Source organism: Halichoerus grypus, chromosome 11 (genome assembly GCF_964656455.1).
Source record: "Halichoerus grypus chromosome 11, mHalGry1.hap1.1, whole genome shotgun sequence".
Classification (NCBI taxonomy): Eukaryota; Metazoa; Chordata; class Mammalia; order Carnivora; family Phocidae; genus Halichoerus; species Halichoerus grypus.
In genome coordinates this window covers 53,079,984-53,098,018 of record NC_135722.1, presented here as the reverse complement: position 1 = coordinate 53,098,018, position 18,035 = coordinate 53,079,984, and the positions used below count along the sequence as shown (strand labels likewise).

General features: G+C 40.0%; 1 protein-coding gene and 1 non-coding gene across 6 annotated transcripts in view; both read left to right on the top strand.

The window, feature by feature from the left end:
- The window catches only part of C2CD3 (C2 domain containing 3 centriole elongation regulator), a 146,852-nt gene that overhangs the window by 98,455 nt on the left and 30,362 nt on the right, over positions 1 to 18,035 (top strand). For all 5 annotated transcript variants that reach the window (XM_078058536.1, XM_036119521.1, XM_078058537.1 and 2 more), the window contains 3 exons: positions 2,385 to 2,449; positions 6,281 to 6,486; positions 8,882 to 9,015. In XM_078058536.1, the coding sequence (XP_077914662.1) occupies positions 2,385 to 2,449; positions 6,281 to 6,486; positions 8,882 to 9,015 (405 nt within the window). The remainder of the gene's footprint in view (positions 1 to 2,384; positions 2,450 to 6,280; positions 6,487 to 8,881; positions 9,016 to 18,035) is intronic.
- On the top strand, positions 13,788 to 13,922 carry LOC118552855 (small nucleolar RNA SNORA5). The gene has a single exon (XR_004925718.1). It is a non-coding gene; the product is annotated as a small nucleolar RNA SNORA5 (small nucleolar RNA).

Here is an 18,035-nt window from a genome sequence, read left to right as displayed (position 1 = left end):
AAAAGTCTTACTGCAGTATTTTTTTTTTAACTCTTTTTGAGCTCTTTTGAGCTCAGTACAACTCAAAAATTATTCAGTAAAGACCTGTTATATGCTCTGCTCTGTTCTAGGGACTGGGAATTAAAGAAGATTAAGACAGTTCCTGCTATTGAGCTGTTCATAATCTGCCTGGGAAAATATACATTAGAATGTGACAAGTGCTGTAAAAGTAGTAAAAAAGGATTCTAGTGCCTCTCAGAAAGATAATTTAGGCTAACCTAGAAGTTCAGGGAAGGCTTTTTAAATAAGATAATTCAGCTGAGGAAAAAAAGAGATAATTCAGGCTAAGTATTGAAGAATGTACACCATTTATTTAGGTGAAGAAGGCAGAGCAAACTAATTTCAGGAAAGGCTGTGGATTGTATATCCTTGAAGATTCCTGGTGCAGTGGAAGGAGCCTGGGCTTTGCACCTAGAGAGACGTGGCCTCCAACCCCATCTCATTTACTACCTGTGTGAACAAATTACATTATATCTCTGAGCCTCAGATTCCTCATCTGCAAAGTGGGGTTAACTTCTACAGGGTTATTGTGAGGTCCAAATTAGGTGACATTTAGGAAAATTACCTCATGGTACATAGCAGGTACTCAACAAATGTTAGATCTCCTTTGGAAGCCTCAAAGAATTGGAGGTGGAGTCCTGTCAGGCTTGCCGCAGCACGGTTCAGAGGTCAGGGGCTGACGTACCGGCCCAGGGCTGAGGTGCAGAGCTCATCCTCCCTTTTCTTCGTTGTATCTGTTTCATCGTCATTAAAAGTGTGAGTTCTAATATAACTACTGTTACCCTTACCTTTATCCTGCGTCACCTATAAAGTTCCTCTCTTGGTGGACAAGAGACACCACACCACATGGTGTCTCATCCGCTGTTTTCTCACAGTGTTTACGTACCTAATTGAGCCTCAGCAGTTGTTCACATGTCCAGTGTTTTGAAATTTGAGAGGCTGACCTGAGTCAGGAGCTAGAACTACGGTGACAACTCAGTACTATCTATGGTGAGCTAATGGAAATTATAGAAATTCTCGCCATTGTGGCCAGGTACTTGATCTAAAATATCAAATCTGCCTTAAAAGGCAGGAGGCTAGAGGGCTAAGCTTGTAAGTGAAGATGATTTATTCATTCAGAGCTTAACTTTATGGACTTGACAAAGGGACATTGACAGTCTCCTAATTTCATCCCCTCACTTTAAATACTGTGGACCCAGGGAGGTTACGTAGTCTGTTGGTAGCAGAGGAAAGATGAGAAGAAAAATGAGTAATGGTTCTGTTTACAATTGCTCTATCACGAGATTGTTTCATTTGATGCTCCTAGCAACCTTGTAGGTAGAAAATATTATCCCATTTAACAGTAAGAAAGCCAGGGCTCAAAAAGTCTGAGTTCTCAGGGTCACTCAGGTGACCATAGTAGAGCTAGAATGCACTGACCACCAGCTAGAATTCAGATTTTTGACACAGTACTTGTTTCACTCTATCACAGTGCCTCTCACTGGTCTTGAAGTGGGTTCTCTTTAGTTCCCCAGGGGTATCTAGGGAAGGAAATTAAGTCTCTTGGTGTTCCCTGGATCTCCTCCTGAAGCCATGGCACCTGGTGTGGAACTTTCCAAATCTTTGTAATTTAAAATGGTATAAGTCACTTCATATAAAATGTATTAGAGGTGTTCATTGACCTCCACATCACCTTTTTTATCTGCTATGAAAATTGGATACTTTCTTATTTTGGTGCCTTGCCTCTGTACAGTGTAGCTTTAGAATCAAGCAAAGTAAGCTTTAAATCCTAGCCCTGCCACTTACTCCCGTGTGACCTTGAGCAAGTCACTTCACCTCTCTGAGCCCACCTTTTTCATCTGTAAAGCAGGGATAATAATGCCATGTCCAGGCTTTTGTGCAGATTACACATATATGAGACACTAGGCACCATGCCTGGCCCACAGTAGGCACTCAGTGGATGTTGTTTTTCCCTTCCTCCTCCCTTCTCACCATTCCCCTTTCCACATTAGATAAAAAGAATCCCTACTCTGCTCCAGTAAAACTGTTCCTTACATCTTGAGGAGCTCCCTTTCCACACTCCCTCTCATCCTGAGAAACAGAGTTTCAATGTGGCAGGTATCATCAGGTGGGAAAGTACTGCATCAGGGGAGCCTGATTGCAAGTCTTGGCAAGTTACTTCTCTCTGAGCTTCCATCCCTCATTTTAACTGTGAAGGTAAAAATACATCCTAGAAGATGACCGTGAAGTTGAAATGAAAATGTTAGGAAAGTGCTTTGCATACTACAAGATATTCTTCAAATCTAAGTTTTGTACGGCAGATGCTTCCTACACCATTAATTTATGGTGGTTGTTTTTCTTAATAGGCTATCAAAAGAGCTTCTTTTGGACCCTCAACAAACTCTGGTCTTCAAAGTTTGGCATAAAGGAGGTATGAACTCTATTCTGTGAATATCTGTCTGTGAAAATAAGTTCACATCCTGTTGACAATTTCCCAATCCTTTTCTTTTTTTAACCAAGTGAAACCATGGCACTTGTGATGCAGGGGATGCATATATGTGTTAGAGGGAATCTCACAGAAGGCCACATTATTCTCCTAGGGAATTTAAATCCTTGGAAGTCATGTCATTTTGTTTGACTACCTGCTTAGTGCAGAAGTCCAAGTACATTTAATCTTTCCAATTGTATCTCAACAGACACAGCGTACAGCCTGCCATACACAAGTGATTTCTCCCCCTTTGTATGATGTTATACCTTCTATTGACTCTGGCTTATTAACCAAGACCCCAGCATTTTTAAGCAGTACCTAAGACTAGAGTCTTGTTTTAAAGGCCTCCCCAGGATGGAGGTGCTGACATCATGATCCTTGAACCTAGTTTTATTCAGCTACCATTATTAAGAGGCGCAATTCAACAACATCAAGAGCACAGACTCTAAAGCCACATTCTTGGGATTCAGATACCAGTTCTTACCCCTTACAAGGTAGTATGACCTTGGGTGAATGACTTAATTTCTCTTTGCTTCAGTTTCTTTATTTATAAAATAGGGATAATAGTACCTACCTCAGTGGGAGAATTAAATGAATGCCTGATACTTAGTAAAACCATCTCAGTTTTTATCGTTCTTATTAGTGAATGGCAATGTGCTGAGAACTTTACAAACATCTCTAATCCTGCAATGTAAAAACATAATTCGTTCAGTGTTACAAATGTAACACCTGAGGCCCAAGGAAGTTTAGGGGCTTGACTAAGGTCATATACCTATTAATCAGTGGAGCCAGGCACCTGGGTGGCTCAGTTGTTAGGCGTCTGCCTTCGGCTCGGGTCATGATCCCAGGGTCCTGGGATCGAGCCCCGCATTGGGCTCCCTACTCAGTGGGGAGCCTGCTTCTCCCTCTGCCTCTTACTGCAGCTCCCCCTACTTGTGCTTACTCTCTCTCTCTGCCAAATAAATAAATAAAATCTTTTTTAAAAAATCAGCGGAGGCAGGATTTGAACCCGGTTCCGATGGCTATACAGCCTTCACCTTTGTACTTCACCAGGCTAGTAACATCGGCTGGGAAAGGTGAGTGGATGAGGACATCCAGCTCTCTCACTGCTTCTATACTTAGGAAATTTTGTCTTAAGTAAATCCCTCCTATAAATCTAGCTCCTTTAGGATTCTTGCTAGGGCCTAGTTTCCAAACCTTCAGTTGTTTTGAGACTACAGCATTACAGTTTTTATTTGCCTGTGATAAGTTTCAGAGCTAACCCCAGAGCCTCATAAAAACCGGAGAGTAGTCAGTGTGTAAAGGAAATTGACTTACCTATCTCTCTTCTAGTGCTTCTGTTTGGAAATGATGCTGTGAATCCGATTTCGATGATTTGTCCCATGCTCCTGCCTTGGATTCACTTATCATGTCCCCCACCCCCACCTAACCTCATAAATGTGGCAGGAGCTGATCATAAATCCATTTTCTCTGAATCAACACAAGGAATTCCTGCTGTATTTAACTAGGCTTCACCCTCCTCCCTGCCTTTCTATTCTTCTCTTTTCTCTAAAGTACTCCAGAGATTGTCGAGCAGACCAAGGTTTACCTCAATTCAGCACTTACTGTAACAAGAAAAAAAAAGAGTAACTTTGGTCTTATATGGACCTGGATTCAAATTTTGGCTCTGCCATTCACAAATTACATGACCTAAGCCAAACACTTTACCTCTTTGAGCCTTTGTTTCCTTATTAATAAAATTAGGATTATAGTACCTGCCCTACAGGATTTTTATAAGGATTAGAGATAATATTTATAAGATTTTTGGCACATAATTGGTACTTAATAAATGGAGCTATTTTTATTATGCCTACTATGTGTCAGATACTGTGCTAGGGCTATTTGGTATAGAGAAGAACAAAATAAATTCCCTATCTTCCGTGACCCCTAGAGAATGCTGTAAAACCCTGTTGTAAATGGAGATGGGGAAAATGCCTAGACCCAGCTGACCACACTTACCTAGCTCTGTCTCTCAGTAGAGGTAGAGGCCTCTCTTCCCTTAACTCCACCCTTTCCACACAGCCTCAGCTATGCAAGCCAGACCAAGCTGTGTTCAGTGAGTATTTGAGTTCCTACTCTATGCTAGGCACTATGCTAAGTGCTAGGGATTCAAAAGTAAAATAAGGCATAGATGGTCTCTGTCCTCACGGAGCTCGTGTCCCGGAGGGAAGACAAACAATTGGAGGATAGTATGATGAGGCAAATATAGGGTGTTCTCGGAGGGGATATCTGACTCAAACTGAGGATGTCACAGAAGGCTTTCTGGAGCTGAGAAATGAAGGGCATGACATAGTATAGTCAGAGGCAACAGCAAATAACAAAAATCTGGAGTAAAGAAAGAGTATGAAGTAAGTTTGAGATCATTAGAACATAAAACTACAAAGAAAGAATGATGGGTTGCCCCGCTAAATATGATATTAAACTGAGCTCTTCAAAGCTATTGTTTTTCTCAATGATCAACTTAGCCTGATTTCTCCTCAGGTATGTTTAAGATGTAGTGCTTTCCTGTTAGGAAAAACCCTCAACGTGTTACCTAAAGTTACAATCTATCAAGAACAGGTTATGCTTGAATGACCAAATAAAGCAAGATTATTTTTCTTTGCAAAGCTATAAAAAAATCTTTGGAGTGGAAATTAATGTTTCTAGCCATCATTCTTCACTCCCATTGGGTAAGAATTACTTGACTCCTACTCTGAGGAACACAACGTCAAACGTTCCTAGACTCTTAAGCCTCGGAGGATCTTAAGTTGAAGAGGATCTTGGTTCAGTCCTTCTCATTGTATATGTGAGACTGGAGGTTTGGGGAGTTAAAGTAATGTGTTTTCAAATCAAAGCCACACTCAGATTAGCTGTTGTGGTGCATTGCTTCTTTGTCCCACTCTATGTTGGCCAGTTCATTTGTGTTCTCAGTGGTTGTTTATCAACTTTCTCATGATGTGGGAAGATTTATGCCAGGAATAGAGAGTGTAGGAAACATAAAGCGAATGATACTTGGTCTCAGCTTTTAGGTAGGTCCCAGTCTAAAGAAGAGCAAGCTGTCTAAACAAATGTTAGACAGTGTAAAGAGTTCAGTGTCACCAGCGGCATGTACAAGAAACTGGGAAAACTAATGGCCACTCCTCTTAAAAATTTCCAGCTACTTCCATGTCAGAAATGAGGAACAAGAAGCAGTGAGTTTGAGAACAAAGGTCGTTGCATGGTTGCTTGTCCAATCAAGAAGGGGTCTTCTTACTCAATAAGGGCAGCCCTGTTACAAGCCTGAGTCCAAGCTCTTATTTTGCACCATGTACTGGTTTTCTAGGGAGAGTTATTTGTCTTTCTTTTGTGATTTATATCACTTTTGTTCTTAATTAAATATAATACATATGTACGTTATAGAGAATTTGAAAAATACAGACAAGTATGAATGGGAAAATGCAACTCCCTCATAATTCCAAGGCTGATGGTCTTTCAAATGATTTCTTTCAAGACCCACTGCCCTGAGGAAAATCACTGAGACGTGATAATGTAGGGAAAAGAAGAATTTGCTGTTTAAGGTTGTTTTCCAATTGCCTATATCAAGAAAACAAAACTGAACTCTGCTAGCTTTTCCCTGCCATACAGAAAGAGAATTTTTGGTAGTGAAAGCAGGCTGTATCTCTCATTCTCATTATCTGTCTTCTCTGCGAGGAGCCTCTAATGTCAGTGGCAAGACTTGCCCGGCCACGCTGCCCAGCTCTTCTCTTTCCCCCACAGATGAAGAGAGGGTGATTGGCTTTGCCTCGGTGGACCTCTCCCCACTTCTTTCTGGCTTCCAGTTTGTCTGTGGCTGGTACAACATCACAGACTTCAGTGGAGAGTGCCAGGGGCAGATAAAAGTTGCTGTCTCCCCTCTGGAGAGTTTGATGCACTTCAAAGAAGAAAGACAATCAAGACGTGGGGTGGAGACCCCAGGATCCCTGGTACGTATCCTGATTCAGTCTTAACCAGTAAGGGTTCCGCTGAGCCAAATCTATAAGAAGATCCTTTACATGTGTTTGGTACTTCCCAGCTTACAGAACACATTATGTATTTGTGTCTCATAATGACCTCATGACCTGTTTAGGGTGATAAAAATTACACAGTGGCGTACATAGTGGAATTACACAGTGGTGATGGATGCACAACTCTGAATATATTAAAAACCACTGAATTGAACAATTTCAAAGGATGAACTTTATAATACATTGATTATATCTCAATTAAAAAAATTTTTTTACTTGAGTATAGTTGACACACAGTGTTACATTAGTATCGGGTGTACAACACAGTGATTGGACAAGTTTATGTGTTATGCTGTGCTCACCCCAAGTGCAGCCACCATCCATCACCATACAGCACCATTACAATACCATTGCCTGTATTCTGTGCTGTGCCTTTTATTCCCGTGACTTACTCATTCCATAACTGGAAGCCTGTATCTCCTACCCCCTTCACTGATTGCCCATCCCCCTCCCCTCTAGCAACCGTCAGTTTGTTCTCTGTATTTATGGGTCTGTTTATACTTTTTTCTTTGTTTATTAATTTCTTTTGTTTTTTAGATTCCACATATAAGTGAAATCATAGGGTATTTGTCTTTCTCTGTCTTATTTCACTTAACATCATACCCTTTAGATCCATCCATGTTGTCACAAATGGCCGTATCTCAATTTTTAAATAAAGTAAGATTAATTGCAGCATGGAGTTTGAAACCACATTCGTTGAACTTTTTAAAAACTCTATTACAGGGGCTCCTGGGTGGCTCAGTCGTTAAGCGTCTGCCTTCAGCTCAGGTCACGATCCCAGGGTCCTGGGATCGAGCCCCGCATCGGGCTCCCTGCTCAGTGGGAGGCCTGCTTCTCCCTCTCCCACTCCCTCTGCTTGTGTTCCCTCTCTCGCTGTCTCTCTCTCTCTGTCAAATAAATAAAAAAAAAACTTAGTAAAAAAAATTTAAAAAAAAACTCTATTACATTAAAATCATTGCTTTTTTTTTTTTTAAGATTTTATTTGTCAGAGAGAGAGCACAAGCACAAGCAGGGGAAGCAGCAGGCAGAGGGAGAAGCAGGCTCCCCGCTGAGCAAGGAGCCCAATGCGGGGCTCGATCCCAGGACCCTGGAATCATGACCTGAGCTGAAGGCAGACGCTTAACTGACTGAGCCACCCAGGTGTCCCTAAAATTGTTCTAACGAAACAGATGATCACAGGGGAAGAAAGGAAAAAAACAAAGCAAAATCAGAGAGGGAGACAAACTATAAGAGACTCTTAATCATAGGAAACAAACTGAGGGTTGCTGGAGGGGAGGGGGTGGGGGGATGGGGTAACTGGGTGATGGACATTAAGGAGGGCACATGATATAATGAGCACTGGGTGCTATATGCAACTGATGAATCACTGACCTCTATTTCTGAAATCAATAATACATTATATGTTAAATTAATTGGATTTAAATAAAAATTTGGGGGATGCCTGGGTGGCTCAGTCAGTTAAGTGTCTGCCTTCAGCTCAGGTCATGATCTCAGGGTCCTGGCACTGAGTCCCACATTGGGCTCTCTGTTCAGTGGGGAGCCTGCTTCTCCCTCTGCCTGCCGCTCCCCCTGCTTGTGTGTGCTCTCTCTCTCTCTCTCTCTCTCTGACAAATAAATAAATAAAATGTTTAAAAAATAAATAGATAAATATTTTTTAACTGTCAAAAAAGTAAAAAGAGAGGGAATGGAAAGAGGGGACTCAATGATAGTAAGTACAGACACTCAGGGAGTTTAACTATAAAAGAATTTTCCAGACTGTCCCAGATGGGGGAGCTCTATCAAAGCAAAGATTGTAGGGTTTTTTTCATCTCTCTTATGCATGCCTGGCCCAGGGTCTGGCAGGGTGGGAGTCAGTAAATATTGAATGCATGAATGACTGCATGAGAAAGTGACGAAGAGTTAAACAGTTGCTGTGGAAGAAGGTCTTTTCACATCAGCCCTGGTAGTCATGAGACAAGAAATACCACAGCCAGATTATCCTCACATGTAAAGTAAAATGATATCCAGTCAGGAGTTCACACACTAGCTGGAAGAGCAGGAGCATAAACAAATAAAGTAACTAAAAAGCAATCTGATAGCATAGTATATAAAATGGGGATAATAATAGTACCTGCCTCATAAGATTATTGTGAAGTTTAAATGAGAAAATGCATGTGAATTGCTTAGTACAGCATTCAACACATAGAAAATACTCAGCAGATTTTGTCTACATGCAGTAAATTTTTTAAACACAAATTTACAAATTTATTTATACTTCTTTGTTCCAAAAGGATTTGTGGTGACAGGTATACCATTTTTCTCATTGTTTCTACAGATCCCAATATATAGCCCCTTTTCCTTCCCTGCCTCTGATATGTGTACTGCATTCCCCAGCTGCATTGCAAGATGGACCCCAGAACAACTTGCTCACACCTCATCAAAGAAACTTGATTTCTTCTCTCCTGAGAGGTGAGTGAGTTTTTGATGGGAAGAAATAGAGAGTTGGATGTCTGCTAACTGGTTTGGCATTTCGCTCTTTCCTTTATTGGAGGAACAAACTAGAGACAGGGCAAGAGCTTTGTTGATCTTCAGTCACAGCCCCTGGGAACTCCAGGATCCTATGAAAGCAAATTTTTTTTTATAAGACAGGAAACTAGAACTGTTACTGCTATCAAAAAGGTAGCTTCAGTGGAAAGGACGCTTTTCTCTTTTCCTTAGAGGCCTTTAACCTTTATCCCTAAAATCAGTCATCAGATGTCTGAGATCTTTCCCTTTCCAAACCTAGGAACCAGGATATTTTATAAAAAGCAACTGGCCCATCCAGATGCTTCACCACGCCAACCATGGACATGCGTATGGATATCAGGGCGAGAGCATATTCCATTCTCTCAAAGGGCAGGGTCTAGGAATAACACTGCTGCTTTCCACCCCACTCCCTTCCAGGCCCTAGTGCCATTTGTCATCCCCCTGCCTCCACCAGTCTTTCCCGTGCCTATCTCTCTACTTCAGGAATAAGGCAAGGGATCTTTCCCTACAACAGCCATTCCTACAGCAGCAGTTATGAGTAGACCGTTTATTCCATAAAGACACTAACACCACTTAGCCACTCAAAGGCCCATTTCAGTGCCGTGTAGCTCTCTACCTGCTTACCACATGAAGAGTGCCTCTGCCCTCTGTATAAAGGGCTCCCATGTGTCTGTCAAACCCTAGATCACAGGCTTAAATAATTGTTCTGGTATTCTGGTGTAATTTTATGGGTGTTACTTTGACCATAGCCAATCCATGAGACACAGGGAGGATAGGGGTCCTGGTACAACGATAGAAATATAGATTGATGGTGAGGCCGCTATTTAGTAATTGTAAAAGCTAAGTTTAGTGGTTTGCTTTTTGTCCACATAAAAATATCCCTGTTCCAGGGACGTCTGTGTGGCTCAGTTGGTTAAGCATCTGCCTTCGACTCCCAGGGTCCTGGGATCGAGCCCAACATCAGGCTCTCTGCTCAGCAGGAAGCGAGTTTCTTCCTCTCCCTGTGCCCTCCTCCCCCACTCATGCTGTCTCTCTCTCTCTCTCAAATAAATAAATAAAATCTTTAAAAAAAAAAAAAATAGGAACCATGTTCCTACTTCAGGAGGACCATATCAAAATGACATATTCTGATCCAGCTAGCCATCTAAGGCTAACCAAATTGTGGTATATTCCTACAATGAAATGCTACTCAAAAACTTTGCAAAAGGCAGTATTGATATACAAAATTAATCTCAAAATAATTAGGTTGAGAGAGAAGCTAGACAAAAGAGGGTACATTGTATCTGATTCCATTTATATAAAATTCTAGAAAACTCATACTAATCTATAGTGACAGAAAGCAAATCAGTAGTTGTCTAGGGTCAAGGGAAAATGAATAGAGCAAGAAAAAGGGAGGAACTATGAAGGACAGGAGGAAACTTTTAAGGGTGATGAATATGTTCATAATCTTAATGTTTTAATGGTTTCTTTAAGATGTACACATATGTCAAAACTCATAATATTGTGGCACAAAATTATGCCAAAATTGGACCAAATAGTCAGTTTTGATACTTCTCCAATAAAGGGCTGTTATTTGGTCAATAATTTTTCAGTCACAACAAAAAATTATAACATAAAAACATACCTCATATGGGATGCCTGGGTGGCTTAGTTGGTTCAGCGTCTGCCTTCGGCTCAGGTCATGATCTTGGGGTCCTGGGATCAAGCCCCACGTCGGGCTCCCTGCTCAGCAGTGAGCCTGCTTCTCCCTCTCCCTCTGCTCCTGCCCACTGCTCGTGCTCACTCTCTCTCTCTCTCAAATAAATAAAATCTTTTTTAAAAATACCTCATATTATAGACTTTAAATATGTGAAATTTATTATATAGTGGTTATACCTTAGTAAAGCAGTTCTCAAACATTTCTACTGCAGAACCTTTTTGTACTCTTAAAAATTATTGGTGACCTCAAAGAGGTTAGGTAAGTTATATCTATCTATTTTTACCACATTAGAAAATTAAACTGAGAACTATTTTTAAAGATTTATTTATTTCAGAGAGAGAGGGAGAGAGCACACACGAGTGGGGAGAGAGGCAGAGGGAGAGAATCCTCAAGCAGACTCCCCACTGAGTGTGGAGCCCCACACAGGGTCAGTATCTCATGACCCCAAGACCATGACCTGAGCCAAAATCAAGAGTTGGACACTTAACCAACTGAGCCACCCAGGCACCCCTAAACTGAGAGCATTTTAAAATATAATACATAGGGGCGCCTGGGTGGCTCAGTCGTTAAGCGTCTGCCTTTGGCTCAGGTCATGATCTCAGGGTCCTGGGATCAAGCCCTGCATCAGGCTCCCTGCTCAGCAGGGAAGGCTGCTTCTCCTTCTCCCACTCCCCCTGCCTGTGTTCCCTCTCTCTCACTGTGTCTCTATCTGTCAAAAAAATAAATAAAAATCTTTAAAAAAATAAATAAGGGGCGCCTGGCTGGCTCAGTCATTAAGCATCTGCCTTCGGCTCAGGTCATGATCCCAGGGTCCTGGGATCCAGCCCTGCATCGGGCTCCCTGCTCAGCGGGAAGCCTGCTTCTCCCTCTCCCACTCCTCCTGCTTGTGTTCCCTCTCTTACTCTGTCTCTCTCTGTCAAAAAATAAATAAAATCTTTAAAAAAAAAAAAGAATAAAATACTTAAAAAATAAATTTAACAAAAAAAAGTCCAAAACTTATTCTCTGAAAACTACAAAACGTTGTTGAAAGAAATTAAAGAAGATCTAAATAAATGGAAGGACATCCCACGTTCACAGATTGGAAGACTTAATATTGTTAAAATGGCAGTATTCCCCAAATCAATCTACAGATTCAACACACTCCCTATCATAGTCCCTGCTGGATTTTTCATGGAAATGGGCCAGCTAGTCCTAAAATTCATATGGGAATTCAAGGGACACAGAATAGGCAAAATGGTCTTGAAAAAGAAGAAGAAATTCCTAATTTCAAAACTTAACACAAAGCTCCAGTAAACAGTACAGTGTGCTACTGGTATAAGGATAGAAATCTAGATCAGTGGAATAAATTGCCAGTCCAGAAGTAAACCCATGTGCCAAGGATGCCAAGATGTCTAAGGTGCCAAGATGCTTTAATGAGGAAAGAATAGTCTTCAGCAAATGGTGCTGGAGCAACTGCATACCCACATGCAAAAGATTGAAGTTGGACCCCTTCTTCACATTGTATACAAAAATTAACTCCAAAAGGATCATATATCTAAATGTAAGAGCTAAAACTATAAGAACTCTCAGAAGAAAACGGGAGTAAATCTTCATGACCTTTAGGCAAATGATTCCTTATATAAGACACAAAAAGCAGAAGCAACAAAAGAAAAAGTAAATTGGATTCATCAAAATTAAAAACTTTAATGCCACAATTAAGAAAATAAAAAGGCAACCCACAAAATGGGAGAAAATATTTGCAAACCGTAGATATCTGATGAGACTTATATCCAGAATATATAAAGAATTCCTATAACTCAATAATAAAAAGCAAATAACCCAATTAAAAATGGACCAAAAGGGGCACCTGGGTGGCTCAGTCAGTTAAGCATCTGCCTTTGGCTCAGGTCATGATCCCAGGTCCTGGGATCAAGCCCCATGTCGGGCTCCCTGCTCAGCAGGGAGTCTGCTTCTCTCCCTCTCCCCACCCTGTGCTTGTGCTCGCTCACTCTCTGTCTCTCTCAAATAAAATCTAAAAAAAAAAGAGAAAGAAATAGTTTACAAAAAAAAACGGACAAATGATCTGAATAGACAAATGTCCAAAGAAGATATACAAATGGTCAGTAAGCACATGAAAAGATACTTAACATCATTAACTATCAGGAAAATGTAAATGAAATCCATAATGAGATACCGCTTCACACCCACTACAATCAAAAGGACAAGTGTTGGGAGGATGTGGAGAAACTGGAACCCTCATACATGGTTGGTGGGATTTTTTTAAAATGGTACAGCTGCTTTGGAAAACAGTCTGGCACTTCCTTTTAAAAGGTTAAACATAGACTAATCATATGATCCAATAATTCCACTTCTAGGTATATACCCAAGAACAGTAAAATCATATGTCCACACAAAAACCTGTACATAAGTGTTTGTGGTAGCATTATTCCTTATAACTTAAAAATGGAAACAACCAAAATGTCCATCATCTGATGAGTAAACAAAATGTCTCTCTCTATATATATCTATATATATCTCTACATAATAGAAAATTATTCAGCCATGAGAAGGAATGAATTACTGATATATGCTACAGCATGGGTGAAGCTTAAAAACATGCTAAATGGAAGAAGCCAGTCACAAGAGACTATATATGGTTATTATTTCATTTATATGAATTACTCAGATTACGCAAATCTACAGAATCAGAAAGTAGATTAGCAGTTGCCTAGAGCTGGGAGGTTTGGGTTTGAGGGTTTGGGGAGTGGAGGAAATATGGAGTGATTGCTGATGGGTATAGGGTTTCTTTTTGGGGTGATGAAAATATCCTAAAATTGTGGTGATGGTTACACAACTCTGAATATACTAAAAACCATTGAGTTGTACACTTTCACTGGGTGAATTGTATGGTATGTGAATTATATCTCAATGAAGCTATTATTTAAAGAGAAGACAATTATTGCTGGAGTCCAGTTCGTGAATACCTTGGTAAGAAATTTGAAACTTGTTTTATAGGTTTAAAAAAAAACAACAACACTGCAGCTGTGTCAAATTCAGTGCCTGCTCACCCCGTGGCCGGCACTGGCCTGAAAGGCTGCCACAGAAACACTGTGATCCATGGGCCCTGATCCCCCATGCTGGGCCTCAGGGATAAATTTGGTCACGGACACCTCGCGCCGCCCCCCCCAAAAAAAAACAGAAACCAAAGCTAGAAAGGAACAATGGTGATTGAATAGGGAATAGGTTAGTACACAAATGCTTAGAACAGTGCTTGGCACATTAAATAAGGACTCCATAAATAGTGTTGTTCTTATTATTGTTATTTCAGACCTATGTTTTTAAAAAAAATCACTCAGGCTATAATGTGGAGAATTTATTAAAAGAGAATGGGTAACAGTTAAATCAATGGAAACAAATGGAAAATCAACAAGAAAACAGTGGCTTTGAATGACACATTGGACCAGATGGATTTAACAGATATATTTAGAACATTCCAACCTAAAACAGCAGAATACACATTCATTTCAAGTGCACACAGAACATTCTCCAGAATAGATTACATAGTAGGCCACAAAATAAGTCTCAACAAATTTAAAAAGATTGAAGTCCTATATATCTTTTCTGACCACAACACTATGAAACTTGAAGTCAACCACAAGCAAAAACCTGGAAATACCACAAATTCATGGAGGTTAAATAACATGCTACTAAACAATGAATGGGTCAACCAAGAAATCAAAGAAATCAAAAAGTACACGGAGAGAAATGAAAATGAAAACACAACAGTCCAAAATCTTTGGGATGCAGCAAAAGCTGTTCTAGGAGGGAAGTTTATAGCAATACAGACCTACCTCACAAAGCAAGAGAAATCTCAAATAAACAACCTAACCTTACACCTAAAGGAGCTCACAAAAGAACAAACAAAACCCAAAACCAGCAGAAGGAAATAATAAAGATTAGAGCAGAAATAACTGATAATAGAAGCTAAAAAAAAAAAGTAGAACAGATTAATGAAACCAGGAGCTGCTTCGTTGAAAAAAAATCAACAAAATTGATAAACCTCTAGCCAAATTCATCCCCCCCCCAAAAAAAGAGAGAGACAGAGAAAGGACTCAAACAATATCACAAATGAAAGAGGAGAAATAATAACTGACACCACAGAAATACAAACAATTGTAAGAAAATACTAAGAAAAATTATATGCCAACAAATTGGACAACCTAGAAGAAATGGATAAATTCCTAGAAACATACAATCTACCAAACTGAAGCAGGAAGAAATAGAAAATTTGAACAGACCGATTATCAGCAATGAAATTGAATCTAATCAAAAAACTCCCAACAAACAAAAGTCCAGGACCAGACATAAATAAATAAATAAATAAATAAATAAATAAATAAATAAATAAATAAATCTTGTTTTAAAAAATAAAGAAGAGTTAGTACCTATTCTTCTCAAACTATTCCAAAAAATAGAAGAGGAAGGAAAACTTCCGTATTCATTTTATGAGGCCAGTATTACCCTGATACCAAAACCAGATAAAGACACTACAAAAAATGAGAACTACCGACCAATATCTCTGATGAACATAGATAGAAAAATCCGTAACAAAATATTAGCAAACTGAATCCAACAGTGCATTAAAAAATCATTCACCACAATCAAGTGGGATTTATCTCAGAATGCAAGCCTGGTTCAATATTTGTAAATCAATCAGTGTAATATACCAGCATCAATAAGAGAAAGGATAAAAATCATATCATTTCAAAAGATGCAGAAATAGCATTTGACAAAATATAACATCCATTCATGATATTAAAAAAAAAAACCTCAACACAGTAGGTTTACAGGGAACATAATTCAACATAATAAAGGCCTCCTATGAAAAACCCACAGCTAACACCATACTGAAAGGGGGGGAAACTGAGAACTTTTCCCTTGAGGTCAGGAACAAGACAAGGATGTCCACTTTCACCACTTTTATTCAACAAAGAACTGGAAATCCTAGCCACAGCAGTCAGAAATAAACGAATAACAGAAAGAAATAAAAGGCATCCAAATTGGTAAGGAAGAAGTAAAACTTCCACTATTTGCAGATGACACGACACTATATATAGAAAACCCTAGAGACGCCACCAAAGAACTACTAGAACTAATAAATGAATTTAGTAAGATCGTAGGATACAAAATCAATATAAAGAAATTTGTTGCATGGGGCGCCTGGGTGGCTCAGTCATTAAGCGTCTGCCTTCGGCTCAGGTCATGATCCCAGGGTCCTGGGATCGAACCCCGCATCGGGCTCCCTGCTCAGCGGGAAGCCTGCTTCTCCCTCTCCCACTCCCCCTGCTTGTATTCCCTCTCTCACTGTGTCTCTCTCTGTCAAATAAATAAATAAAATCTTAAAAAAAAAAACAAACTCGGGTGCCTGGGTGGCTCAGTCGTTAAGCGTCTGCCTTCGGCTCAGGTCATGATCCCAGTGTCCTGGGATCGAGTCCCACATCGGGCTCCCTGCTTGGCAGGAAGCCTGCTTCTCCCTCTCCCACTCCCCCTGCTTGTGTTCCTGCTCTAGCTATCTCTGTCTCTGTCAAATAAATAAATAAAATCTTTAAAAAAAAAAAACAAAAAAAAAAAAACAAACTCAAGTTTAACTTGCCTTTTTTGTCTCCCCATCCTATTTCCTTTAAAAAAAAAGAAATTTGTTGCATTTTTATACACTAATAATAAAGCAGCAGAAAGAAATTAAGAAAACAAAACAAAAAGACAATCCCATTTACAGTCACAATCCCATTTACAATTGCACCAAAAATAGTAAAGTACTTGGGAATAAATCTAACCAAAGAGGTCAAAGGACCTATACTCTGAAAACTCTAAAATATTGATGAAAGAAATAGAAGATGACACAAAGAAATGGAAAGATAGGGGGGCGCCTGGGTGGTTCAGTTGTTAAGCGTCTGCCTTCGGCTCAGGTCATGATCCCAGGGTCCTGGGATCGAGCCCCACATTCGGCTCCCTGCTCGGCGGGAAGCCTGCTTCTCCCTCTCCCACTCCCCCTGCTTGTGTTCCTGCTCTTGCTTGCTCTCTCTCTATCAAATAAATAAATAAAATCTTAAAAAAAAAAAAAAAAAAGAAATGGAAAGATAGGGTCTCCTGTGTGGCTCAGTTGGTTAAGCGTCCAATTCTTAATCTCAGCTCACGACTTGATCTCAGCGTTGTGAGTTCAAGCTTCACATTGGGCTCCACGCTGGGTGTGGATCCTACTTTAAAAAATGAAAAGAAAAATGGAAAGGCATTGCATGCTCATAGATTAGAAAAACAGATATTGTTAAAATGTTTATACTACCCAAGGCAATCTACACATTTAAAGTAATCTCTATAAAGAAATCTCTATCAAAACATCAAGAGCATTTTTCACAGAACTAGAACAAACAATCCTAAAATTTGTATGGACCCAGAAGAGGACCTGAATAGTCAAAGCAATCTTGAAAAAGAAAAGCAAAGCTGGAGGCATCACAATTCTCTGGACCCTCAAGTTATATTACAATGCTGTAGTGGTCAATACAGTATGGTATTGGCACAAAAATAGGCACATAGGTCAGTGGAACAGAATAGAAAACCCAGACATAAACCCATGTTTATATGGTCAGTTAATCTTCAACAAAAGAGGCAAGAATATGCAATGGGAAAAAGTCTTTTCAACAAATAGTGTTGGGGAAATCTGGACAGTAACATGCAAAAGAATGAAACTGGACCACTTTCTTACACTATACACAAAAATAAGCTTAAAATGGATTAAGGACCTAAATGTGAGACCTGAAACCAGAAAAATCCTTGAAGAGAACACAAGCAGTAACTTCTCTGATGTCGACTATAGCAACATCTTCTTAGATATGTCCACCTAAGCAAGGGAAACAAAAGCAAAAATAAACTGTTGGTACTACATCCAAATAAAAAGCTTCTGCACAGCAAAGGAAACAACCAACAAAACTAAAAGACAGCCTACTGAATGGGAGAAGACATTTGCAAATGACATATCCAATAAAGGGTTAATATCTAGACTATATAAAGAACTTACACAACTCGTTGCGCCTGGGTGGCTCAGTCGTTAAGCGGCTGCCTTTGGCTCAGGTCATGATCCCGGGGTCCTGGGATCGAGCCCCGCATCGGGCTCCCTGCTCCACAAGGAGCCTGCTTCTCCCTCTCCCACTCCCCCTGCTTGTGTTCCCTCTCTCGCTGTGTCTCTCTGTCAAATAAATAAAATCTTAAATTAAAAAAAAAAAAACTTACA